The sequence below is a fragment of the Pristiophorus japonicus genome, chromosome 10 (assembly GCF_044704955.1).
Source record: "Pristiophorus japonicus isolate sPriJap1 chromosome 10, sPriJap1.hap1, whole genome shotgun sequence".
Classification (NCBI taxonomy): Eukaryota; Metazoa; Chordata; class Chondrichthyes; family Pristiophoridae; genus Pristiophorus; species Pristiophorus japonicus.
This window is the reverse complement of record NC_091986.1, coordinates 192,386,000-192,413,333: the sequence shown is the minus strand read 5'-3', so window position 1 is coordinate 192,413,333 and position 27,334 is coordinate 192,386,000. Positions and strand designations below refer to the sequence as shown.

At 45.5% G+C, this 27,334-nt stretch overlaps 1 protein-coding gene across 3 annotated transcripts in view; it reads left to right on the top strand.

Moving 5' to 3' along the window:
* The window catches only part of tmem131 (transmembrane protein 131), a 254,435-nt gene that overhangs the window by 108,195 nt on the left and 118,906 nt on the right, over positions 1 to 27,334 (top strand). For all 3 annotated transcript variants that reach the window (XM_070892447.1, XM_070892448.1, XM_070892449.1), the window contains exon 4: positions 10,141 to 10,209. In XM_070892447.1, the coding sequence (XP_070748548.1) occupies positions 10,141 to 10,209 (69 nt within the window). The remainder of the gene's footprint in view (positions 1 to 10,140; positions 10,210 to 27,334) is intronic.

Here is a 27,334-nt window from a genome sequence, read left to right as displayed (position 1 = left end):
AGATCACCCCATCAACCGCCTATATTCAAGCGAATACAAGCCAAGTTTAAGCAACCTGTCTGTGTAATTTAATAAGCCCTGGTATCATTCTGCTGATTCTGCACTATATTCCTTCCAAGGTCAATATATCTTTCCTGAGGTTCGGTGCCCAAAATTGAATATAGTACTCCAGATGGGGTCTGACCAAGGCTCTATACAACAAAAGCATCACTTCTGATCCAAAGTGGATAACCTCACATTTCCCCACATTGTGTTCTCTCTGCCACTCACTTAATTAGTCTGTCTCGGTCCCTTTGTAACGTCTTGTTCGCATCTGCACTATGCCTCCTAACTTAGTATCATCTGCAAATTTGGATATACAACTTTCTCTTTCATCATCCAAGTCATTAATATGTAATGGTGAAAAGCTGAAGTACTGTCTTTTGGCTGAGACGTTAAACTGAGGCCCCATCAGCTGGTTGTAATGGTTCAGAGATGTAAAAGATATAATGGCACTATTTGAAGAATGGCAGGAAGCTCTTGTTTCCTGATCCTTCTTAACCAATGCTACCAGTAGATTAACTGGTATTTCATCTCCCTTGTTTGTGGCATCTTTGCTGTGTACAAATTTGGTTGCTGAGTTTGCCTATATAACTATAGTATCTATTCTCCAAAACAAAATGTAGTTCATTGGGTGTGATGAAGCACTATATAAATTTGTTTGATATTGATACATGTCCAGTAAAATCAATATGTATTTGTGTGTGAGATCAGGTATGTACTTCAAAAAAACAGATTATAAATATAACTTTCTTCACTGCAGCTGGTCAGGGGGCCTTTTCTGCAGGCTCACTCAACATAAGTCCTAATGACGACCTCAGGAAAGGAAATATTGATATAGGATGGGGCAATATGCCAATAATAGGGTCCTGACTGAGGCCTGTTTGTCCTCTTTGTCCCTCTTTGTTTTAACCATTAAACATATCATTGCTCTCTGTCCCAGCCCATGGCTTCATTAAAAATACTTCTTCTTGAACTACTATCTTAAAGGTTTCTTGCTCAAACTAGCACTTAGCTCCTGAAAATCTGACTGCAGGAACACCAACCTGTTCTTGCCAATGTCATTGTCATTGGTTCCTATATGAATCTTGATCATTGGCTGAACTCTTCCCTTGTCAGAAGTTTGATTAACTGCACCATGAAGTCCTTCATCCATGTGGGACTCTCCATTGTAGCTGCAAAGCATACTGTCGCTGCTGCAGAATTCCCTACTACCCTTTGCAACTTTCCACATCACCACTTTTGGTAGCTTCTTTTGCCATGATGCCACAGTGTTGATCAGGGTTACCCTTCCCAAAGCAACTGCTGCTGTCCTTGTGGCTATGCAAAACCATGTAGCTATGGACGGTGCCAGGAACTTTGAACTACTTGCCTGACTTTGTGGAGTGACCATCATCTGGAGCATGTGATTATGGAAAACTCAATCCTGCCAGATGTTGTGGAAACTAGGACTTCAAGTTCAGCAATTTTGCACTTTTGAGACTGCACCCTCTGGCACCCGATGCAGGCACAAGTCCCCTGGATATTCTGTAGATCCAAGGCGATGAAAATCTTACTTTAAATAAACTTCGAGAGAGCTTACTACCCCTCCATTTCTAACCTTCTGAATGCCATTGAAGAGAAAATATTTACTCACTAACCTCTTCTCAACCCAAATTCCAAAGTCGATATTCTGGGATAAGGCGTCCTCTCTCTGTCTGCTCACTACTTCATAGTGTCAGTTCTGGTTCGTGTAGCTTCAGGACAGATGTCCCATCAATGCTGATTTCATTGTGCCAAACTTTTCTAATTGCAAGTAGCTTTTTTTTAATTGCTGGGTGAGAAAAAACAATTGAGTAATGGATTGCTGGTGCTTCAATGATGGGGGAGAAAAAACCATCACTTGCTCACCGCACCCTTCCACTCATAGTGACTCCTTACCTGAATTATGAAAATAAACTCAGTGTTGGGGAGAAATCCCACCATTAAACATGATACCGCAAGGAGTGGTTGAAGCGAATAATATGCAATGAAGAGGAAGTGAGAGAAGCAATATGAGAGAGAAGGGAATTGGGGTTATGCTGATGCAGTTAGATGGGGCAAGGCTCGAGTGGAATAAACACCAGTATGGACTGGTTGGGCCGAATGGCCTGTTTCTTGAAATCCAGATCCCAAGTGTGTGTTTTCAGAATGAGATGTTTTTGATTGCATAGTCAGTTGGAGGATCTCCTCCATGAAAATTCCAGATTCTTCAGTGCCCTCCCTGCTAGCTTCTGAGCCTCCACCCTTCATAAACTTGTTCAAAAGTCAATTGTGTCCTGTCCTGCATCCCTATGACTCCCATCCCCACTCAACAGTGGTGGCTCCGTGACTCTCGACACAATGAATTTAAAATTCTTGTCCTCAAATTTCTGCCACGGCTTCTCCTCACCCTATCTCTACAATTTCCTCCTGCACACTTCAGTCATCTGACTGGCTTTTTATGCATCCCTCCCCATCCCACCTTTAGTAGCAGAGTCTGTACTGCTGCGGCCCAATTGTCTCCCTATAGTTCTCTGTCTCTTTACTTCTCTTTCCTTTTTAAAGAACTTTCAATACGCACCTTTTTGAACATAACATAAGAAATAGGAGCAGGAGAAGACCATACGGCCCCTCGAGCCTACTCTGCCATTTAATACGATCATGGCTGATCTGATCATGGACTCAGGTCAGCTTCCCTGCCCGCTTTCCATAACCACTTATTCCCTTATCGTTCAAGAAACTGTCAATTTCTGTCTTAAATGTATTCAATATCCCAGCTTCCACAGCTCTCTGAGGCAGCGAATTCCACAGATCCACAACCCTCTGAAGAAATTTCTCATCTCAGTTTTAAATGGGCAGCCCCTTATTTTAAGATTATGCCCATTTGTTCTAGTCTCCCCCATCAGTGGAAACATCCTCTCTGCATCCATCTTGTCAAGCCCCCTCATAATCTTATACGTTTCGATAAGATCACCTCTCATTCCTCTGAATTCCAATGAGTAGAGGCCCAATCCACTCAACCTTTCGTCATAAGTCAACCCCCTCATCTCTGGAATCAACATTGTGAACCTTCTCTGAACTGCCTCCAAAGCAAGTATATCCTTTCGTAAATATGGAAACCAAAACTGCACGCAGTATTCCTGATGTGACCTCACCAATACCCTGTATAACTGGAACAAGATTTCCCTGCTTTTATACTCCATCCCCTTTGCAATAAAGCCAAGAATTCCATTGGCCTTCCTGATCCCTTGCTGTACTTGCATACTAACCTTTTCTGTTTCATGCACAAGTACCCCCAGGTCCTGCTGTACTGCAGCAATTTGCAATCTTTCTCCATTTAAATAATAACTTGCTCTTTGATTTTTTTCTGCCAAAGTGCATGACCTCACACTTTCCAACATTATATGCCATCCGCCAAATTTTTGCCTACTCACTCAGCCTGTCTATGTCCTTTTGCAGATTTTGTATGTCCTCCTCACGCATTGCTTTTCCTCCCATCTTTGTATCGTCAGCAAACTTGGCTATGTTACACTCGGTCCCTTCCTCCAAGTCGTTAGTATAGATTGTAAATAGTTGGGGTCCCAGCACTGATCCCTGCGGCATCCCACTGGTTACTGGTTGCCAACCCGAGAATGAACCATTTACCCCTACTCTCTGTTTTCTGTTTGTTGTCCAATCCTCTAACCATGCTAATATATTACCCCCAACCCTGTGATCTATTATCTTGTACAGTAACCTTTTATGTGGCACCTTGTCAAATGTCTTCTGGAAGTCCAAATGCACTACATCCACTGGTTCCCCTTTATACACCCTGTTCGTTACATCAAAGAATTCCAGAAAATTTGTCAAACATGACTTCCCCTCCATAATTCCTTGATTCCCTTAGAGTCCAAAAATCTTATCTGTCTCAGCCTTGAGTATCATCATCATAGGCAGATCCTTGAAATCGAGGAAGACTTGCTTTTACTCCAACAATGAGTTCTCAGGTGACTGTACAGTCTAATACGGGAATTACAGTCTCTGTCACAGGTGGAACAAACAGTCGTTGAAGGAAATGGTGGGTGGGGAGTCTGGTTTGCCACAGGTTCCTTCTGCTGCCTGCGCTTGTTTTCTGCATGCTCTCAGCGACGAGACTCGAGGTGCTCAGCGTCCTCCCGGATGCTTTCCTCCACTTAGGGCAGTCTCGGGCCAGGGATTCCCAGGTGTTGTTGGGGATGTTGCACTTTATCAAGGAGGCTTTGAGGGTGTCCTTGAAACGTTTCCTCTGCCCACCTGGGGCTCGCCTGCCGTGTAGGAGTTCCGAATAGAGCACTTACTTTGGGAGTCTTGTGTCGGGCATGCTGACGATGTGGCCTGTCCGATGGAGCTGGTCAAGTGTGGTCAGTGCTTCGATGCTGGCCTGATCGAGAACACTGACGTTGGTGCGTCTATCCTCCCAATGGATTTTCAGGATCTTGCGGAGGCAGCGTTGGTGGTCCACTGTGTATAGTATTGAATATAATCATCAACAGCCCTCTGGGGTCGAGAATTCTAAAGATTCCCAACTCTCTGGGTGAAGAAATTCCTCCGCATCTCAGTCCGAAATGGCCAACACCTTATCCTGTGACAAAGCCCCCTAGTTCTAGACTCTGCAGCCAGGGGAAACAGGCTCACAGCATCTACTCTGTCAAGCCCTCCCATAAATCTTGTATGATCACCTCGACTGTAAACTTCAGAGAGTATTAGGCCATTCTAATCAATCTCACCAAAAACTGCACAGTATTCCAGGTGTGGTCTGACCAAGGCCCTGTACAATTGTAGGACTTGCTTACCCGTGTACTCCAACCCCCTTGAAATAAAGGTCAACCTTACATTTGCCTCCCTAATTGCTTGCTGTACCTACATGTTAACTTTCTGTGCTTAGTGTATAAGGACACCCAAATCCCTCTGAACACCAACATTTAATAGTTTCTCACCATTTAAAAAAGAAATTCTGTTATATTCTTGCTACCAAAGTGAATAACTTCACGTTTGACATAGTTTTCAGTCACTGCCAACATTTCTATCGCGGCATGACATCATAGAAACATAGAAAATAGGTGCAGGAGCAAGCCATTCAGCCCTTCTAGCCTGCACCACCATTCAATGAGTTCATGGCTGAACATGCAACTTCAGTACCCCCTTCCTGCTTTCTCGCCATACCCCTTGATCCCCCGAGTAGTAAGGACTTCATCGAACTCCCTTTTGAATATATTTAGTGAATTGGCCTCAACAACAAATGGGAACATTGGGAGGGAACCTCATAGAAACGTTTAAAATTCTGACGGGTTTAGACAGGTTAGATGCAGGAAGAATGTTCCCAATGTTGGGGAAGTCCAGAACCAGGGGTCACAGTCTGAGGATAAGGGGTAAGCCATTTAGGACCGAGATGAGGAGAAACTTCTTCACCCAGAGAGTGGTGAACTTGTGGAATTCTCTACCACAGAAAGTAGTTGAGGCCAATTCACTAAATATATTCAAAAGGGAGTTAGATGAAGTCCTTACTACTCGGGGGATCAAGGGTTATGGCGAGAAAGCAGGAAGGGGGTACTGAAGTTTCATGTTCAGCCATGAACTCATTGAATGGCCTGCTCCTGCACCTATTTTCTATGTTTCTATGTTTCTTCCTGCATCTAACCTGTCGAAACCCGTCAGAATTTTAAACGTTTCAATGAGGTCCCCTCTCATTCTTCCGAACTCCAGTGAATACAAGCCCAGTTGATCCAGTCTTTCTTGATAGGTCAGTCCCACCATCCCGGGAATCAGTCTGGTGAATCTTCGCTGCACTCCCTCAATAGCAAGAATGTCCTTCCTCAAGTTAGGAGACCAAAACTGTACACAATACTCCAGGTGTGGCCTCACCAAGGCCCTGTACAACTGTAGCAACGCCTCCCTGCCCCTGTACTCAAATCCCCTCGCTATGAAGGCCAACATGCCATTTGCTTTCTTAACCACCTGCTGTACCTGCATGCCAACCTTCAATGACTGATGTACCATGACACCCAGGTCTCGTTGCACCTCCCCTTTTCCTAATCTGTCACCATTCAGATAATAGTCTGTGTCTCTGTTTTTACCACCAAAGTGGATAACCTCACATTTATCCACATTATACTTCATCTGCCATGCATTTGCCCACTCACCTAACCTATCCAAGTCACTCTGCAGCCACATAGCATCCTCCTCGCAGCTCACACTGCCACCCAACTTAGTGTCATCCGCAAATTTGGAGATACTACATTTAATCCCCTCGTCTAAATCATTAATGTACAATGTAAACAGCTGGGGCCTCAGCACAGAACCTTGCGGTACCCCACTAGTCACTGCCTGCCATTCTGAAAAGTACCCATTTACTCCTACTCTTTGCTTCCTGTCTGACAACCAGTTCTCAATCCACATCAGCACACTACCCCCAATCCGATGTGCTTTAACTTTGCACATTAATCTCTTGTGTGGGACCTTGTTGAAAGCCTTCCGAAAGTCCAAATATACCACATCAACTGGTTCTCCCTTGTACACTTTACTGGAAACATCCTCAAAAAATTCCAGAAGGTTTGTCAAGCATGATTTCCCTTTCACAAATCCATGCTGACTTGGACCTATCAAGTCACCATTTTCCAAATGCGCTGCTATGACATCCTTAATAATTGATTCCATCATTTTACCCACTACTGAGGTCAGGCTGACTGGTCTATAATTCCCTGTTTTCTCTCTCCCTCCTTTTTTAAAAAGTGGGGTTACATTGGCTACCCTCCACTCGATAGGAACTGATCCAGAGTCAATGGAATGTTGGTAAATGACTGTCAATGCATCCACTATTTCCAAGGCCACCTCCTTAAGTACTCTGGGATGCAGTCCATCAGGCCCTGGGGATTTATCGGCCTTCAATCCCATCAATTTCCCCAACACAATTTCCCGACTAATAAAGATTTCCCTCAGTTCCTCCTCCTTACTAGACCCTCTGACCCCTTTTATAGCCGGAAGGTTGTTGGTGTCCTCCTTAGTGAATACCGAACCAAAGTACTTGTTCAATTGGTCTGCCATTTCTTTGTTCCCCGTTATGACTTCCCCTAATTCTGACTGCAGGGGACCTACGTTTGTCTTTACTAACCTTTTTCTCTTTACATACATATAGAAACTTTTGCAATCCGCCTTAATGTTCCCTGCAAGCTTCTTCTCGTACTCCATTTTCCTGCCCTAATCAAACCCTTTGTCCTCTGCTGAGTTCTAAATTTCTCCCAGTCCCCGGGTTCGCTGCTATTTCTGGCCAATTTGTATGCCACTTCCTTGGCTTTAATACTATCCCTGATTTCCCTTGATAGCCACGGTTGAGCCACCTTCCCTTTTTTATTTTTACGCCAGACAGGAATGTACAATTGTTGTAGTTCATCCATGCGGTCTCTAAATGTCTGCCATTGCCCATCCACAGTCAACCCCTTAAGTATCATTCGCCAATCTATTCTAGCCAATTCACGCCTCATACCTTCAAAGTTACCCTTCTTTAAGTTCTGGACCATGGTCTCTGAATTAACTGTTTCATTCTCCATCCTAATGCAGAATTCCACCATATTATGGTCACTCTTCCCCAAGGGGCCTCGCACAATGAGATTGCTAATTAATCCTCTCTCATTACACAACACCCAGTCTACGATGGCCTCCCCCCTAGTTGGTTCCTCAACATATTGGTCTAGAAAACCATCCCTTATGCACTCCAGGAAATCCTCCTCCACCGTATTGCTTCCAGTTTGGCTCGCCCAATCTATGTGCATATTAAAGTCACCCATTATAACTGCTGCACCTTTATTGCATGCACCCCTAATTTCCTGTTTGATACCCTCCCCAACATCACTACTACTGTTTGGAGGTCTGTACACAACTCCCACTAATGTTTTTTGCCCTTTGGTGTTCTGCAGCTCTACCCATATAGATTCCACATCATCCAAGTTAATGTCTTTCCTAACTATTGCATTAATCTCCTCTTTAACCAGCAATGCTACCCCACCTCCTTTTCCTTTTATTCTATCCTTCCTGAATGTTGAATACCCCTGGATGTTGAGTTCCCAGCCCTGATCATCCTGGAGCCACGTCTCCGTAATCCCAATCACATCATATTTGTTAACATCTATTTGCACAGTTAATTCATCCACCTTATTGCGGATACTCCTTGCATTAAGACACAAAGCCTTCAGGCTTGTTTTTTTAAACACCCTTTGTCCTTTTAGAATTTTGCTGTACAGTGGCCCTTTTTGTTCTTTGCCTTGGGTTTCTCTGCCCTCCACTTTTCCTCATCTCCTTTCTGTCTTTTGCTTTTGCCTCCTTTTTGTCTCCCTCTGTCTCCCTGCATTGGTTCCCATTCCCCTGCCATATTAGTTTAACTCCTCCCCAACAGCACTAGCAAACACTCCCTCTAGGACATTGGTTCCGGTCCTGCCCAGGTGCAGACCGTCCGGTTTGTACTGGTCCCACCTCCCCCAGAACCGGTTCCAATGTCCCAGGAATTTGAATCCCTCTCTGCTGCACCACTGCTCAAGCCACGTATTCATCTGCGCTATCCTGCGATTCCTACTCTGACTAGCACGTGGCACTGGTAGCAATCCCAAGATTACTACTTTTGAGGTCCTACTTTTTAATTTAGCTCCTAGCTCCTTAAATTCGTTTCGTAGGATCTCATCCCTTTTTTTAACCTATGTCGTTGGTACCAATTGCACCACGACAACTGGCTGTTCTCCCTCCCTTTTCAGAATGTCCTGCACCCGCTCCGAGACATCCTTGACCCTTGCACCAGGGAGGCAACATATACCATCCTGGAGTCTCGGTTGCGGCCGCAGAAACGCCTATCTATTCCCCTCACCATTGAATCCATTATCACTATCACTCTCCCACTCTTTTTCCTGCCCTTCTGTGCAACAGAGCCAGCCACGGTGCCATGAACTTGGCTGCTGCTGCCCTCCCCTGATGAGTCATCCCCCCCCAACAGTACTCAAAGCGGTGCATCTGTTTTGCAGGGGATGACCACAGGGGACCCCTGCACTACCTTCCTTGCACTACTCTTCCTGCTGGTCTTCCATTCCCTATCTGGCTGTGGCCCCTTCTCCTGCGGTAAGACCAACTCGCTACACGTGCTACTCACGTCATTCTCAGCATCGTGGATGCTCCAGAGTGAATACACCCTCGGCTCCAACTCCGCAACACGGACCGTCAGGAGCTGGAGGCGGATACACTTCCCGCACACGTCGTCAGGGACACCGGAAGTGTCCCTGACTTCCCACATGGTACAGGAGGAGCATAACACCCGACCGAGCTCTCCTGCCATGACTTAACGCTTAGATACACTTAAATTGGCAACAACAATGTTAAAAGTTACTGACTAATATAAAAAAGAAAAACTACTCGCCAATCACTTACCCCCTAGGCTGTGACGTCACCTTTCTGTTTCTTTCTACTTCTTTTTTGCCTTCTCCCTGTAGCTGCACAAGTACGCCTCACCAACGAACTCCCGACGCCTCTCGCGGCCTTTTATAGGCCTCTGCTGATCCCCGGAATCACGCCTCACCAACGAACTCCCGACGCCTCTCGCGGCCTTTTATAGGCCTCTGCTGATCCCCGGACTCACGCCTCATCATTTTTAGCTATTTTAATTTTTACTCCCATCTGTGAAGTGAACATGGAATACAAATGCCAATGTTTTTCTGGAGGAGAATTGTTGATTCTACTAAATTTTTTAATTCTGTTACTATATGTTTTGGACTTGGTTTTGATCATTACGGTGATTCCATAAATTTACTTCCACAGCACAAAAACACAAGTTTTTTAATATCGTTGAGAAAGGGAGTGTCCATTGGCACCATTGTTTTAATTGGTTGGTGGGGAACAGGCAGAAAGGCTCTGGGAGAACAAGCAATGTGACGAGCCAGACCGGTTGAACGTGTTCTTCCAGGCCTGTACAACAATAACTGATGTGTGACCTGGGTGCTGTTTTCATATCATAAAGCTAAGGGAAGGAAATGCATGCAGTATTTTCACAACTAGAACAGACATGTACGCTCCCGTGTTGCTGCTGTTACAGAAGCTTTGTCTCTCTTTCAGTGCCTCCCTGCATCGGGGTAATTGTAGACCGATCCGGTTCGAACCGCCAATGTTGGATTTCCACGAACAGTAAGTCAACCTTTTGTATTTTTTATGATTTTGGTTTGCAAAGTTCAGGTATGAACGGAGAAGGGCGTCTGTTAAAATCTATTTGATCGAAAGGCTAATTGTTGCATTTTGAACTTGTGATACCAATACTCAGAATTATGTAATGTTCAATTATTTTTTTTAAAGTCTAATGTCCAGATTTCAATTTGTTTTGACTGAGGGCTTTTGAACAAAGGTGTGTCAGTTTGTTATGTACTATGAGGCGTGTTTATAACTATACAGTGTATCGAGGAAATGAGCTAGGTTAAACTTTAACTTTTATTTTATACATTAACTTTGGGGACAGGGTTTGAAGGTAAAAACTATAACAATTATGAATGGCTTCTGTTTCATAGAACATTACTAATGTGAAAAAATGCATGCAAATATTTTGTTTTTATAGTTTATTAACTGGATTGTGGCATACACACGTGATGGAAATACGTAATCTGAGAAAGCTGGAATTTGTTGGTGATAAGGCATTGATCAGGCAAACCATACTACATTTGTGTGCTCAAAAACTTGAATTTTTTTGATTAGAATTACATTCTATCAAGTGGCGTAACCGAGGAGCAGCAGCATTGTCATCAAACGTGACCCTAAACACATTGCCCTCAAGTGCTCAGCAATAATCCTCAGTCTGCCAAAACACTGGGCCATAATAAAGTAGCTGTATTGTGGACAGTGAGTCATGTTTCATCAAAGGCACATGTGAAAAATTATTGCTGGAGCTCAATGTTATTTTAAGATTGTGGATTTATGTCCCAGCTGACTCTTCAGTGCAGTACTGAGGGAATACTGCACTGTCGGAGGTGCCGTCTTTCACTTGAAAGGAACCAAAATGACTTGCATTTATATAGCACCTTTAACCACAGTATGTCCCAAAACACTTTATAGCCAATGAAGTATTTTTGAAGCGGTGTCACTGTTGTATTGTGGGACCTGACGGTCCGCGTTGTGGAGTTGGAGCTGAGGGTGGATTCACTCTGGAGCATCCACGATGCTGAGAATGACGTGAGTAGCACGTGTAGCGAGTTGGTCGTACCGCAGGGAAAGGGTCCACAGCCAGATAGGGAATGGAAGACCAACAGGAAGAGCAGTGCAAGGAAGGTAGTGCAGGAGTCCCCTGTGGTCATCCCCCTGCAAAACACATACACTGCTTTGGGTACTGTTGAGGGGGATGACTCATCAGGGGAGGGCAGCAGCAGCCAAGTTCATGGCACCGTGGCTGGCTCTGTTGCACAGGAGGGCAGGAAAAAGAGTGGGAGAGCGATAGTGATAGGGGATTCAATTGTAAGGGGAATAGATAGGCGTTTCTGCGGCCGCAACCGAGACTCCAGGATGGTATGTTGCCTCCCTAGTGCAAGGGTCAAGGATGTCTCGGAGCGGGTGTAGGACATTCTAAAAAGGGAGGGAGATCAGCCAGTTGTCGTGGTGCACATTGGTACCAACGACATACGTAAAAAAAGGATGAGGTCCTACGAAATGAATTTAAGGAGCTAGGAGCTAAATTAAAAAGTAGGACCTCAAAAGTAGTAATCTTGGGATTGTTACCAGTGCCACGTGCTAGTCAGAGTAGGAATCGCAGGATAGCGCAGATGAATACGTGGCTTGAGCAGTGGTGCAGCAGGGAGGGATTCAAATTCCTGGGGGAGGTGGGACCAGTACAAACCGGACGGTCTGCACCTGGGCAGGACCGGAACCAATGTCCAAGGGGGAGTGTTTGCTAGTGCTGTTGGGGAGGAGTTAAACTAATATGGCAGGGGGATGGGAACCAATGCAGGGAGACAGAGGGAAACAAAAAGGAGGCAAAAGCAAAAGACAAAAAGGAGATGAGGAAAAGTGGAGGGCAGAGAAACTCAAGGCAAAGAACAAAAAGGGCCATTGTACAGCAAAATTCTAAAAGGACAAAGGGTGTTAAAAAAACAAGCCTGAAGGCTTTGTGTCTTAATGCAAGGAGTATCCACTATAAAGTGGATGAATTAACTGTGCAAATAGATGTTAACAAATATGATGTGATTGGGATTACGGAGACGTGGCTCCAGGATGATCAGGGCTGGGAACTCAACATCCAGGGGTATTCAACATTCAGGAAAGATAGAATAAAAGGGAAAAGGAGGTGGGATAGCATTGCTGGTTAAGGAGGAAATTAAGGCAATAGTTCGGAAGGACATTAGCTTGGATGATGTGGAATCTATATGGGTAGAGCTGCAGTACACCAAAAGGCAAAAAACGTTAGTGGGAGTTGTGTACAGACCTCCAAACAGTAGTAGTGATGTTGGGGAGGGTATCAAACAGGAAATTAGGGGTGCGTGCAATAAAGGTGCAGCAGTTATAATGGGTGACTTTAATATGCACATAGATTGGGTTAACCAAACTGGAAGCAATACGGTGGAGGAGGATTTCCTGGAGTGCATAAAGGATGATTTTCTAGACCAATATGTCGAGGAACCAACTAGGGGGGAGGCCATCTTAGACTGGGAGTTGTGTAATGAGAGAGGATTAATTAGCAATCTCGTTGTGCGAGGCCTCTTGGGGAAGAGTGACCATAATATGGTGGAATTCTGCATTAGGATGGAGAATGAAACAGTTAATTCAGAGACCATGGTCCAGAACTTAAAGAAGGGTAACTTTGAAGGTATGAGGCGTGAATTGGCTAGGATAGATTGGCGAATGATACTTAAGAGGTTGACTGTGGATGGGCAATGGCAGACATTTAGAGACCGCATGGATGAACTACAACAATTGTACATTCCTGTCTGGCGTAAAAATAAAAAAGGGAAGGTGGCTCAACCGTGGCTATCAAGGGAAATCAGGGATAGTAGTAAAGCCAAGGAAGTGGCATACAAATTGGCCAGAAATAGCAGCGAACCCGGGGACTGGGAGAGATTTAGAACTCAGCAGAGGAGGACAAAGGGTTTGATTAGGGCAGGGAAAATGGAGTACGAGAAGAAGCTTGCAGGAAACATTAAGACGGATTGCAAAAGTTTCTATAGATATGTAAAGAGAAAAAGGTTAGTAAAGACAAACGTAGGTCCCCTGCAGTCAGAATCAGGGGAAGTCATAACGGGGAACAAAGAAATGGCGGACCAATTGAACAAGTACTTTGGTTCGGTATTCACGAAGGAGGACACAAACAACCTTCCGGGTATAAAAGGGGTCGGAGGGTCTAGTAAGGAGGAGGAACTGAGGGAAATCCTTATTAGTCGGGAAATTGTGTTGGGGAAATTGATGGGATTGAAGGCCAATAAATCCCCAGGGCCTGATGGACTGCATCCCAGAGTACTTAAGGAGGTGGTCTTGGAAATAGTGGATGCATTGACAGTCATTTTCCAACATTCCATTGACTCTGGATCAGTTCCTATGGAGTGGAGGGTAGCCAATGTAACCCCACTTTTTAAAAAAGGAGGAAGAGAGATAACAGGGAATTATAGACCGGTCAGCCTGACATCGGTAGTGGGTAAAATGATGGAATCAATTATTAAGGATGTCATAGCAGTGCATTTGGAAAGAGGTGATATGATAGGTCCAAGTCAGCATGGATTTGTGAAAGGGAAATCATGCTTGACAAATCTTCTGGAATTTTTTGAGGATGTTTCCAGTAGAGTGGACAAGGGAGAACCAGTTGATGTGGTATATTTGGACTTTCAGAAGGCTTTCGACAAGGTCCCACACGAGATATAACATTAAACACTTCCAGAATGGGAAAAATAAAATATTTTACAGTAATGAGGATAATTTTATTAACAAAATCAAGTTATCTTGGACTGTTTTATTCTAAGTAATTGAATCACAAACGATTGCTTCTACACAAGAGATTAATGTGCAAAGTTAAAGCACATGGGATTGGGGGTAGTGTGCTGACATGGATTGAGAACTGGTTGTCAGACAGGAAGCAAAGAGTAGGAGTAAATGGGGACTTTTCAGAATGGCAGGCAGTGACTAGTGGGGTACCGCAAGGTTCTGTGCTGGAGCCCCAGCTGTTTACACTGTACATTAATGATTTAGACGAGGGGATTAAATGTAGTATCTCCAAATTTGCGGACGACACTAAGTTGGGTGGCAGTGTGAGCTGCGAGGAGGATGCTATGAGGCTGCAGAGCGACTTGGATAGGTTAGGTAAGTGGGCAAATGCATGGCAGATGAAGTATAATGTGGATAAATGTGAGGTTATCCACTTTGGTGGTAAAAACAGAGAGACAGACTATTATCTGAATGGTGACAGATTAGGAAAAGGGGAGGTGCAAAGAGACCTGGGTGTCATGGTACATCAGTCATTGAAGGTTGGCATGCAGGTACAGCAGGCGGTTAAGAAAGCTAATGGCATGTTGGCCTTCATAGCGAGGGGATTTGAGTACAGGGGCAGGGAGGCGTTGCTACAGTTGTACAGGGCCTTGGTGAGGCCACACCTGGAGTATTGTGTAACCTGAGGAAGGACATTCTTGCTATTGAGGGAGTGCAGCGAAGGTTCACCAGACTGATTCCCGGAATGGCGAGACTGACCTATCAAGAAAGACTGGATCAACTGGGCTTGTATTCACTGGAGTTCAGAAGAATGAGAGGGGATCTCATAGAAACGTTTAAAATTCTGACGGGTTTAGACAGGTTAGATGCAGGAAGAATGTTCCCAATGTTGGGGAAGTCCAGAACCAGGGGACACAGTCTAAGGATAAGGGGTAAGCCATTTAGGACCGAGATGAGGAGGAATTTCTTCACCCAGATAGTGGTGAACCTGTGGAATTCTCTACCACAGAAAGTTGTTGAGGCCAATTCACTAAATATATTCAAAAAGGAGTTAGATGAAGTCCTTACTACTAGGGAGATCAAGGGGTATGGTGAGAAAGCAGGAATGGGGTACTGAAGTTGCATGTTCAGCCATGAACTAATTGAATGGCAGTACAGGCTAGAAGGGCTGAATGGCCTACTCCACCTATTTTCTATGTTTCTATGAAATGTGGCAGCCAATATTTGCACAGCGGCTTTAAAACAACTTATCCCCTCCGCCAACATCAGTTTTAAAATGAACAGATTATGCAGCCATTGTGTAATTGCTGTTTGAGGGATCTTCCTGTGCTCAAATTGGTTGCTTCATTTCCTACATAGCAATGGTGACTATGCTACAGAGTACTTCATTGATTGTAAAGTGCTTTATGATGTGCTGAGGTCATGAAAGGCAAGTCTGTGATTTAAAAGAGATGCTGCAATTTAAGTGAAGGTTTATAAATTAGCAATCTGCTGTTCATCGCTGTTTCTGTTAATCTTGATAAACCTGTCCCGTAGTTTTAAACCGGAGATATGTGGTCTGATAAGTGTTTCAGTCGGAGGAGAATCGGAGCATACTGTAAGATCTTGTACCATTTCCAATGCATATTTTTCATAGTACGTAAAACAAAAACATTCGCTGTTTCCCTGTGGCCTGCTATCTCTGATTAGTTTGTGCATTAGGGTAACCTTTTAGTTCATAGAGAGCAAGGGCTTGTCTGCGGAAGCTGCTTTTCCCATTGGATAAGAAAGAGAGTATCTGGAGTGAGCTCAAATTGTAACACAGCCCATTTCCAGTTCTCCTGAGTTGCTCCAGCTGAGGTCAGCTGACTCATCACAGAGCTGGATCAAATTTAGGATCTTGTGGTCTGTTTGGCTCCTTCTACACTCTTCTGTCAGAAGTAGATATAATTTGGAGCTGCACACTTATCCTCTGGAAACCCTTTTCGGATCCCAGAAACAATTGGTATCTGATGTACAGGAAAAGCTTACAACTGTGTCATTCATAGACAGTCCCTCGGAATCGAGGAAGACTTGCTTCCACTGTTAACATGAGTCCTTAGGTGGTTTTCCAGTCCAATACGAGTCTGACGTTCCAGGTCCAGAACTTCATGTTAGAGGAGTGGAAGATGCCTCTGTGTGAGTTCTTTTAACGTGGGGTGGCTGTTGCACACCGGCTACCACACGGGCTTAGCTGAGCGAGGCCTTGGTCCAGTGGCAAGGGGGTCCGAGACGACTGGAAACCAGGCACTGCTGTATGGTTCTAGTTGCCTACGGCGTGATGTTGCCCGCAGGCTCAGCGCTGGGTAGCGCCCTTGATGTTAGGTGGTCTGAGGATCGCCGCTGGAGTGGGGGGGGGTGGAGTTCCGATAACCAGGCCCAGCCGCCGCAGGAGGCCCTTCTGCGGCGGCTGGGCCTCCTGCGATGAAGCCAATTGCTGTCTCCTGTGTTTCTGCTGCATTCTCTGCCCGATTGAATGGGGCAGTTTCAATGTGCCACCTGGGTGTGCAACTGTCGCAGCACCCATTAGAGAAACCGACAGATTTTCGCAAAGCCTGCCAATGAGGCCCGGCTGCTAGAATCGATGAATGGATCGAAAATCATGAGCAGTTTTGAGCCCATGTACCCCACTAGTTCTCGCACCCAATGAGCTGCAGAGCAACAGTGGCACGGATATTCCCATAGCTCCACCATTCTGGGAACTGCGTACTTCACGCAGCACTCAATTATCTGCATCTCGACTCATCCTACGACTGTTAGCGCCATTCCTAATCAAACATTTTACAGTCAAAGAAAGACTTGCATTTCTATAGCGCCCCCCACGACCACCAGACGTCTCAAAGCGCTTCACATCCGATGAAGTACCGTTGAAGCGTAGTCGCTGTTGTAATGTAGGAAATGTAATTTTTGTCTCAAGTGGCCAATTGAGATTGCCTTAAGAGCTACTCACTCCACTACTGGGCGTAGGGACTGCTGCCTCTCCTGCTGCCTTTACCCCATATATCATTATAGATTTGATGGGCCGAATGGCCTCCATTTGTGCCCTGTGGTTCTACGATAACTGTTAATGGAAGAGGTTGGAGGCAGCAAGTTAGGTTAATGAGATTATTACTGCATCCACAGATCCGGCAAGACAAGAGGCAGCTGTCACTGCACTATGGGAGTGGGCTACGGGCACCCCCCCCCCGGCCCCCACTTGAACTGACCCCGCTGATCCCACACTGCCACTTAGAGATCCGGCAAATGGGGCTGAGCATCTCCATTACCACAGGCATTTATTAAATGGGCCGGCTGTGTATCCCCCCCTCAACCCCCGGTCACCCTCACCCTCCCCAGTCACCAGCACCCCCTGCCCCCCAAATTCCCTTGACAGTACCAGTTTCATGTATTTGAATCACAGAACACGAAGTGGAGTGGTACATCTACGGTCTAGGCATGATTCTGTAATGGGCACTTTGATTCCTCCAGTGCGTCATTGCAACTGGATTTATATGCACCTGGTTTCTATATTCTGCATTTTATTATGGCACTTGTAATGAATGGATGGTTGGAAAAATGTATCGAGGTAAATGGTTAAGTTACATGTCTCCCTTTAACGAATACGAGCAGATTCATTGCTCATATTGAGCCACAGATTATGCCTTTTCAAGGGGGATGGGAAATGGCTGCTGAAAATATTTGCAAGGAATTATGCCTTGAAGTGCATAGCTGGGGAACACAAAGGGTTCTTCAAACTCACTGCAGGTAAATAAATGTGTTCCTCTCGCATAGCAAAGTTACATAATGAATAAATCCCTGAATGTACTGTGCTGTAGTCACAAACAGCACCTTGAATATAATAACCTGCATAATTTTGGCATCATTAAAACATAGCACTGTTTTATCCATTTAGTCAAAAAATTATGCTGTTTGGAATTCATCAGTAAATATTAAATAGTGATTAAATTTAACCCCCCCCCCCCCCCCCATCCCATATTTATCAGCCACATGACTATCTAAATACAGAAAAGTTTAGTGACAGATGAAAATATATATTTTTTTTCCAGACTTCACTATCAGTTGTAGCCTGCAGCTTTATATTTAGGCACCTAATCTTCAAGACTCTGGATCAGTTCCTATGGACTGGAGTGAAGCTAATGTAACCCCACTTTTTTTTTTAAAAAAAGAGAGAAAACAGTGAATTATAGACCGGTCAGCCTGACATCGGTGATGGGTAAAATGTTGGAATCAATTATTAAAGATGTAATAGCAGCGCATTTGGAAAGCAGTGACAGGATCGGTCCAAGTCAGCAAGGATTTATGAAAGAGAAATCATGCTTGACAAATCTAGAATTTTTTGAGTATGTAACTAGTAGAGTGGACAAGGGGGAGCCAGTGCCTGTGGTGTATTTAGACTTTCAAAAGGCTTTTGACAAGGCTCCACACAAGAGATTGGTGTGCAAAATTAAAGCACATGGTATTGGGGGTAAAAGAAACAGAAAATAGGTGCAGCAGTAGGCCCTTCGAGCCTGCACCACCATTCGATAAGATCATGGCTGATCATTCCCTCAATACCCCTTTCCTGCTTTCTCTCCATACCCCTTAATCCCTTTAGCCGTAAGGGCCATATCTAACTCCCTCTTGAATATATCCAATGACCTTGCATCAACAACACTCTGCGACAGGAAATTCCACAGCTTAACAATTCTTGAGTGAAGAAGGTTTGAACCTTTGCTGCACTCCCTCAATAGCAAGAATGTCCTTCCTCAGATTAGGAAACCAAAATTGGACACAATATTCCAGGTGAGGCCTCACCAAGACCCTGTGCAACTGCAGTAAGACCACCCTGCTCCAATATTTAAATCCCCTAGCTATGAAGGCCAACATACCATTTTCCATCATTACCGTGTGCTACATCTGTATGCCATCTTTCAATGACAGATGAACCATGGCACCCAGGTCTCATTGCACCTCCCGTTTCCTAATCTGCCACCATTCAGATAATCTGTCTTCACGTTTTTGCCCCCAAAGTGGATAACCTCACATTTATCCACGTTATACTGCATCTGCCATGCATTTGCCCACTCACCTAACCTGTCCAACTCGCCCTGCAGCCTCCTACGTCCCCCTCACAGCTCTTACTGCCATCCAATTTAGTGTCATCTGCAAACTTGGAGATATTACACTCAATTCCTTCGTCCAAATCATTGATGTATGTTGTAAAGAGCTGGGGTCCCAGCACTGAGCCCTGCGGCACTCCTCTAGTCACTGCCTGCCATTCTGAAAAGGACCCATATATCCCAACTCTCTGCTTCCTGTCTGCCAACCTGTTCTCTATCCATGTCAGTATATTACCCCCAATACCATGTGCTTTGATTTTGCACACCAATCTCCTGTGTGGCACCTTGTCAAAAGCCTTTTGAAAGTCCAAATACACCACATCCACTGGTTCTCCCTTGTCCACTCTACTAGTTACATCCTCAAAAAATTCCAGAAGATTTGTCAAGCATGATTTCCCTTTCATAAATCCATGCTGACTTGGTCCGATCCCGTCACTGCTTTCCAAATGTGCTGCTATTTCATCTTTAATAATTGATTCCAACATTTTCCCCACCACTGATGTCAGGCTAACCGGTCTATAATTACCCGTTTTCTCTCTCCCTCCTTTCTTAAAAAGTGGTGTTACATTAGCTACCCTCCAGTCCATAGGAACTGATCCCGAGTCGATAGACTGTTGGAAAATGATCACCAATGCATCCACTATTTCTAGGGCCACTTCCTTAAGTACTCTGAGATGCAGACTATCAGGTCCTGGGGATTTATCGGCCTTCAATCCCATCAATTTCCCTAACACAATTTCCCACCTAATAAGGATATCCTTCAGTTCGTCCTTCTCACTAGACCCTCGGTCCCCTCATACCTTCGGAAGGTTATTTGTGTCTTCCTTCGTGAAGAAAGAACCAAAGTATCTGTTCAATTGGTCAGCCATTTCTTTGTTCCCCATTATAAATTCACCTGAATCCGACTGCAAGGGACCTACGTTTGTCTTCACTAATCTTTTTCTCTTCACATATCTATGGAAGCTTTTGCAGTCAGTTTTTATGTTCCCACCAAGCTTCTTCTCGTACTCTTATTTTCCCCCTCTTAATTAAACCCTTTGACCTCCTCTACTGAATTCTAAATTTCTCCCAGTCCTCAGGTTTGCTGCTTTTTCTGACCAATTTATATGCCTCTTCCTTGGATTTAACACTATCCTTAATTTCCCTTGTTAGCCACAGTTGAGCCACCTTCCCCGTTTTATTTTTACTCCAGACAGGGATGTACAATTGCTGAAGTTCATCCATGTGATCTTTAAATGTTTGCCATTGCCTATCCACCATCAACCCTTTAAGTATAATTTGCCAGTCTACTCTAGCCAATTCACATCTCATACCATCGAAGTTACCTTTCCTTAAGTTCAGGACCCTAATTTCTGAATTAACTGTGTCACTCTCCATCCTAATAAAGAATTTACCATGTTATGGTCACTCTTCCCCAAGGGGTCTCGCACAACAAGATTGCCAATTAGTCCTTTCTCATTACACATCACCCAGTCTAGGATGGCCAGCCTTCTAGTTGGTTCCTCGACATATTGATCCAGAAAACCATCCCTAATACACTCCAGGAAATCCTCCTCCACCGCATTGCTACCAGTTTGGTTTGCCCAATCAATATGTAGATTAAAGTCACCCATGATAAGTGCTGTACCTTTATTGCATGCATCCCTTATTTCTTGTTTGATGCTGTCCCCAACCTTACTACTACTGTTTGGTGGTCTGCATACAACTCCCACTAGCATTTTCTGCCACTTGGTATTCCGCAGCTCCACCCATATCGATTCCACATCATCCAAGCTAATGTCCTTTCTTACTATTGCATTAATTTCCTCTTTAACCAGCAGTGCCACCCTGCCTCCTTTTCCTTTCTGTCTATCGTTCCTAAATGTTGAATACCCCTGGATGTTGAGTTCCCAGCCTTGGTCATCCTGGAGCCATGTCTCCGTGAGGCCAATTATATCATACCCGTCAATTGCTATCTGCGCAGTTAATTTGTCTGCCTTATTCCGAATACTCGCAGTGAGGTTATCCACTTTGGTGGTAAAAACAGGAGAGCTGATTATTATCTGAATGTACTGACGTGGATAGAGAACTGGTTGGCAGACAGGAAGCAGGGAGTAGGAATAAACGGGTCCTTTTCAGAATGGCAGGCAGTGACTAGTGTGGTATCGCAAGATTCAGTGCTGGGGCCCCGGCTATTTACAATATACATTAATGATTTGGACGAAGGAATTGAATGTAATATCTCCAAGTTTGCAGATGACACTAAGCTGGGTGGCAGTGTGAGCTGTGAGGAGGATGCTAAGAGGCTGAAGGGTGACTTGGACAGGTTAGGTGAGTGGGCAAATACATGGCTGATTCAGTATAATGTAGATAAATGTGAGGTTATCCACTTTGGTGGTAAAAACAGGAGGGCTGATTATTATATGAATGGTGACAGATTGGTAAAGGGGGAGGAGCAATGAGACCTGGGTGTCATGGTACATTAGTCATTGAAGGTTGGCATACAGGTGCAGCAGGCGGTGAAGGCAAATGGCATGTTGGCCATCATAGCAAGAGGATTAGAGTATAGGAGCAGGGAGGTCTTACTGCAGTTGTACAGGGCCTTGGTGAGGCCTCACCTGGAATACTGTGTTCAGTTTTGGTCTCCTAATCTGAGGAAGGACATTCTTGCTATTGAGGGAGTGCAGCGAAGGTTCACCAGACTGATTCCCGGGATGACAGGACTGACCTATGAAGAAAGACTGGATCAACTAGGCTTGTATTCACTGGAATTTAGAAGAATGAGGGGGGATCTCATAGAAACATATAAAATTCTGACTGGATTGGACAGGTTAGATGCAGTAAGAATGCTCCCGATGTTGGGGAAGTCCATAACCAGGGGTCGTAGTCCAAGGATAAGGGGTAAACCATTTAGGACCGAGGTGAGGAGAAACTTCTTCACTGAGAGTTGTGGGCATGTGGAAGTCTCTACCACAGAAAGTTGTTGGGGCCAGTTTGTTAGATATATTCAAAAGGGAGTTAGATGTGGCCCTCCCGGCTAAAGGGATCAAGAGGTATGGAGAGAAAGCAGGAATGGGGTACTGAAGTTGCATGATCAGCCATGATCTTTTTGAATGGTGGTGCAGGCTCGAAGGGCCGAATGGCCTACTCCTGCACCTATTTTCTATGTTTCTAAGATGATCGTGAGATTATCGGTCAGGACTATTGCTGCAAAGTGTGCAATACTCTTAAGCTTCAAATTGTTGTGACCCTTTATTTTTCATTGACTCGGAGGAGGTCCACCATCTTGGGGCAACAAGGGACCAGTAATAAATGAGGCCGTGCCAGCATTGTCCACATTCTGAGCACAAATATTTTAGAAATGCCAATTTTAATGTTTCCTGGCAACCAAAGATTTTTTTTTAATAAAGCAATTCCTGCAATTCTGTAATTGCACTTTATATTTTGAGTGCTCATTCCATTAATTGCTCATTCCATCTTTTTTCTAAGTTTTTCAATTCTCGACTCGTAATTAAATCTGCTTCCAGCTACCTTGATAAGTTTTCCCATTTCTACCCATTTTCTCCATTGTTTCCATTGCCGTACTTTGCAGTGATCTGCACCTTAATGACAGCTGTCTATTTCTGTTGGGAGACCTGCATTGTGGAGTTGCATAGGTATTTTTCTTTCCCTCGCCTCAACATCTTCACACGTTGTTCGGATGACACCACAAACAGAAAAAGATATTGGATGTGGGGATTTCCATTTTGCTCTTCCTTGGGCGAGGTAAAACTACTTGTCACTAGTCATAGTCATTGTGGCACAGAGGAGGCCATTCGGTCCATCGAATCCATGCTGGCTCTCTAGAGCAATCCAATCAGTCCCATTCCCCTGCTCTATCTAAAGGTGCCTGTTATTTTTTAATTTTAACATTTATTGCAGTGTTGAAGTAGTTATTAGATTTCACTAATCAATTTTTTTGTTGCGGTGGGTTGGAGGCATTTCACTCCACTAGAGGTGTCCTGTATCCCCGAGCATCATATTTTCCCCCCTTGCACTCCTCTGCAAAGTAAATCATCTAGAAAAATCCTTTTTATGGGAACAACCTGAAAACCGATGAATTTGCTGTCAGTGTTTTGAGGGTGCATTTCTGAACAAATCTGCATTGTGAAATGTGTATGTAGGAATGTATGTAATTTTAGCTATGTTTCTCAAAAGCGCTAGTTCTGAATAGTGTTGAGATAAACCACTGATTTCCTCTTGAATCGGAAATTACAACATTTAAAGAATGAGAAAGCAGAAATCGAGCTGGTTTCAGAAATGCTAACTAGTTTGCTTAGCATAGCTATATTCCCAAGAGTTCAGAATAAACTGGAAAGAAGCAATAATTTTTAATGTTCCTTCATATCCTAGGTACCTTTTTTATGCTTTCTAACTTCACAGCATAATCATACTATCTCTGTTTATCTGGGGCTTTAAATGTTTAACATTGTTATATTTCATTTCTAAATAATTCCATTTCAAATATGTTGCTATGCTGTTCTTTATTTCTTTTCCATAGAGGAAGAGCAAGGGTTAAAGTGCAAACAATTGAAATGTTGAATGGTTTTATCCCATGGTTATGCTGCAGTTTTGAAGGTTGAATTGCACTGAGAAATTGGCTTTAATGCTAACTGCAGTGTGGTCAGTTACACTGTTACCAGTGCACTTTAGACACTATTGGTGATGGTTTCTCACACAAGGGCAATTTAATGGCATGCTAGTTACACTTGATGCTGAAAATCCCCACCACACTCCTGACACTTGCCTCCTGTGTTAGCTCCTGCCTCAACTCATTTTAAAATAAGATTTCAATCGAGGGGATATCTTTGAGAGTATCGTGTATTAATTGGGAGGTGCACGCAATAACCTACATTTTGATAGCAGTGTGTGTATATGTGTGCATTCACCCTCATCGTTTTACCGCTAGCTGCAGAACTCCGACTGCAGAAGTGCGACTGTCAACAAATATTAATGCATTTCTAGAGGTACATGCTAGTATTGATTTTAGTTGCCCATGAAGCAATGTAGTTTCCAACCATTGGTCTGAATGGACATTCAACATTTTAGAGGATGTTGGCTAAGTATTTGAAAGGACAATATGAAAGGATATGGTGAATGGGCAGGGAAATTAGCTTAGGTAGCTGTAATATATGGCCTCTTGTGCTTCTACTGTATATGGTTTTCAGACATCAAGAAGGTATAGTGGCAAGAAATACAAGCAAGTGGTTTGTTGCTTACATGATGCAAAATCCTTCCCACAGTATATTTGAATCGGGTTTCATTAATTCAGGTTCCCCAGGATAATGCAAAGCCATTTCTTGTGGATTCAGTATATTGATTCTGGATTACAGCATCAGGTCTCTGAGCACACGTGGTATTAAAAAGTGTCTGCAGAATTCAATGAACTAAAAACAAATGAGTGAAAACAGTATTATGTTAGTTTTTTTTTAAAAAGAGTTTACTATGGGTCAAAAGAAGCGCATAATACCCCAAATTAAATTTGAGTACCAACATTGTTACAAATCATTTTAAATGTAATGAGGTATTTTAAGAAGCATTGCTTACATTAAAAGGCTGCATTGTGATCTGATAAATTATCTCTTGAGAATTTTTGCTCCCTTATAGTTTTGCTATGAAGATTCTGAAATAAATCTATTTTATCAGGGATGTGGAGACCAGCATAGGTGTGAAATGCGAAAGACTCAGTCACAACGTTTATCTTTTAATGTTTATAAAGAGTGGGAACTGTAATTATATTCACCATATTTTTGTGTCACTCAGATCCATCAATTCCTTTTTAAAATTGTATTTCTTTTAAAAATCATTTTCAACAAATATTTGGAAACCACTTCAACTGGGCTTTGAATAGGAAAGGGTTAAATGAATGTTGCATTTTACTTGGGAAGCCCCCAAGGGTGCAAGGTTAGGCGGCTACTTCGGATGTCATGACCGTCACTCTGAAACACATGCCTGAACATTATACTTGTCCTAAAATTAGTAGTAAGGTTTAAGATGGATTCAAATAACAATGGGTGGAGCTGATTACCAAACAAGAATCTCAGATTTCCTAAACCACAAGAAAAATTTGAGATGAAGCTCTGGTCTTTTTGTGGTCCATGTACGGAACATGTCTGATCTGCTCCGCTCCCCAGGCTCTGATCTGAGCCAGCAGGTGATGTGCATGATAGAGCAGCATGGGAATCCATGGGGCCAAGTTTCGGCCTGAGTTGCTCCTGTATTTTTGGAGCAACTGGTTTAGAATGAAGTATCTTAGAAATTGCAATTCTCGGCATTTAGTTTGCTAGGGAAGGGGGGGGTGAGGAAGGGAGGGAAGGGGGGGGCGAGGAAGGGAGGGAAGGGGGGGGCGAGGAAGGGAGGGAAAGGGGGGGGCGAGGAAGGGAGGGAAGGGGGGGCGAGGAAGGGAGGGAAGGGGGGGCGAGGAAGGGAGGGAAGGGGGGGCGAGGAAGGGAGGGAAGGGGGGCGAGGAAGGGAGGGAAGGGGGGGAGAGGAAGGGAGGGAAGGGGGGGAGAGGAAGGGAAGGAAGGGGGGGAGAGGAAGGGAGGGAAGGGGGGAGAGGAAGGGAGGGAAGGGGGGAGAGGAAGGGAGGGAAGGGGGGCGAGGAAGGGAGGGAAGGGGGGGCGAGGAAGGGAGGGAAGGGGGGGGCGAGGAAGGGAGGGGAGGGGGGGCGAGAAAGGGAGGGGAGGGGGGGCGAGGAAGGGAGGGGAGGGGGGGCGAGGAAGGGAGGGGAGGGGGGGCGAGGAAGGGAGGGGAGGGGGGGCGAGGAAGGGAGGGGAGGGGGGGCGAGGAAGGGAGGGGAGGGGGGGCGAGGAGGGGAGGGGGGACGAGGGGAGGGGAGGGGGGGCGAGGAAGGGAGGGGAGGGGGGGCGAGGAAGGGGGGTCGGGGAAGGCGGGTGGAGGAAGGGGGGTCGGGGAAGGCGGGTGGAGGAAGGGAGGGAAGGGGGAGAGGAAGGGAGGGAGGGGGGCGAGGAAGGGAGGGAAGGGGGGGGCGAGGGAGGGGAAGGGAGGGAAGGGGGGGGCGAGGGAGGGGAAGGGAGGGAAGGGGGGGGCAAGGAAGGGAGGGAAGGGGGGGCGAGGGAGGGAAGGGGGGCGAGGGAGGGGAAGGGGGGCGAGGGAGGGGAAGGGAGGGAAGGGGGGCGAGGGAGGGGAAGGGAGGGAAGGGGGGCGAGGAAGGGGGGTCGGGGAAGGCGGGTGGAGGAAGAGAGGGAGGGGGCGAGGAAGGGAGGGAGGGGAGCGAGGGAGGAAAGGGGGAGAGGAGCGAGGGAGGGAGGGGAGCGATGGAGGGAGGGGAGCGAGGAAGGGAGGGAGGGGGGCGAGGGAAGGGAGCGGAGGGAGGGGGGCGAGGAAGGGAACGGAGGGAGGGGGGCGAGGAAGGGAACGGGGGGGCGGGGGGGAGGTGAGGAAGGGAGCGGGGGGGAGGTGAGGAAGGGAGCGGGGGGGGAGGTGAGGAAGGGAGTGGGGGGAGGGAGGAAGGGAGGGGGGGTGAAGGAGGGGAGGAGGAGGAGGGGGAGGAGAGAAAAGAGTCGCCGAGGTCGGGGGGGAGGGAGGGAGGGATGGGGGGGGGGGGGATGGGAAAGAGTCTGTTCGCCGGGGCAGGGGGGAGCGGAGGTCAGGTCGGGGGCGGGCAGCGAAGGTCGGGAGCGGGAGTCAAGTCGGGTCGGGTCCGGTCGGGTGGGAGGTGAGCCTTATCCACGCAGCCCCAGTGAGGCCATTCGGCCAGGGCTAGGGGCTGCGTGCTTCGGGCTTCTCCCACAGTTTTGGGCGCCTGAGCTACTGCACATTCGTGCCCACTGTAGCGTGCATGTGCAGAGGTCCCGGCACTGTTTTCAGCGCAGGGACCTGACTGCGCCCCCCACAGCTCGTGCTGCGCCGCGCCGAGCTCGAGAGGACCTGCAGGGAGCCGGGAGAATAGGTGAGTTTTTTTAGGCGCACTTTGTGGCGTGAAAAACGGGCGTCCAGGTCGGCGCGGCCCGAAAATTGGGCCCAATGTACCCAGCAGTTCTTTTAAGTATGGAAAGCACAGTACCTTTGTCTAGAAAGGAGTATGTAAAAGGCATTAATAATTGGAATGTGATTGTTGCACATACTGACTATTGCTGATAGAATTCAGGATCAACTGCAGTTGAAAATTGTATCTGTAAACAGTCGATTCGGAGGGTTTCACAATGCATTAATCTGTGTTTTGTACGTAATGCACAATACAAGGCTTCGAATATGTTACAATCTAG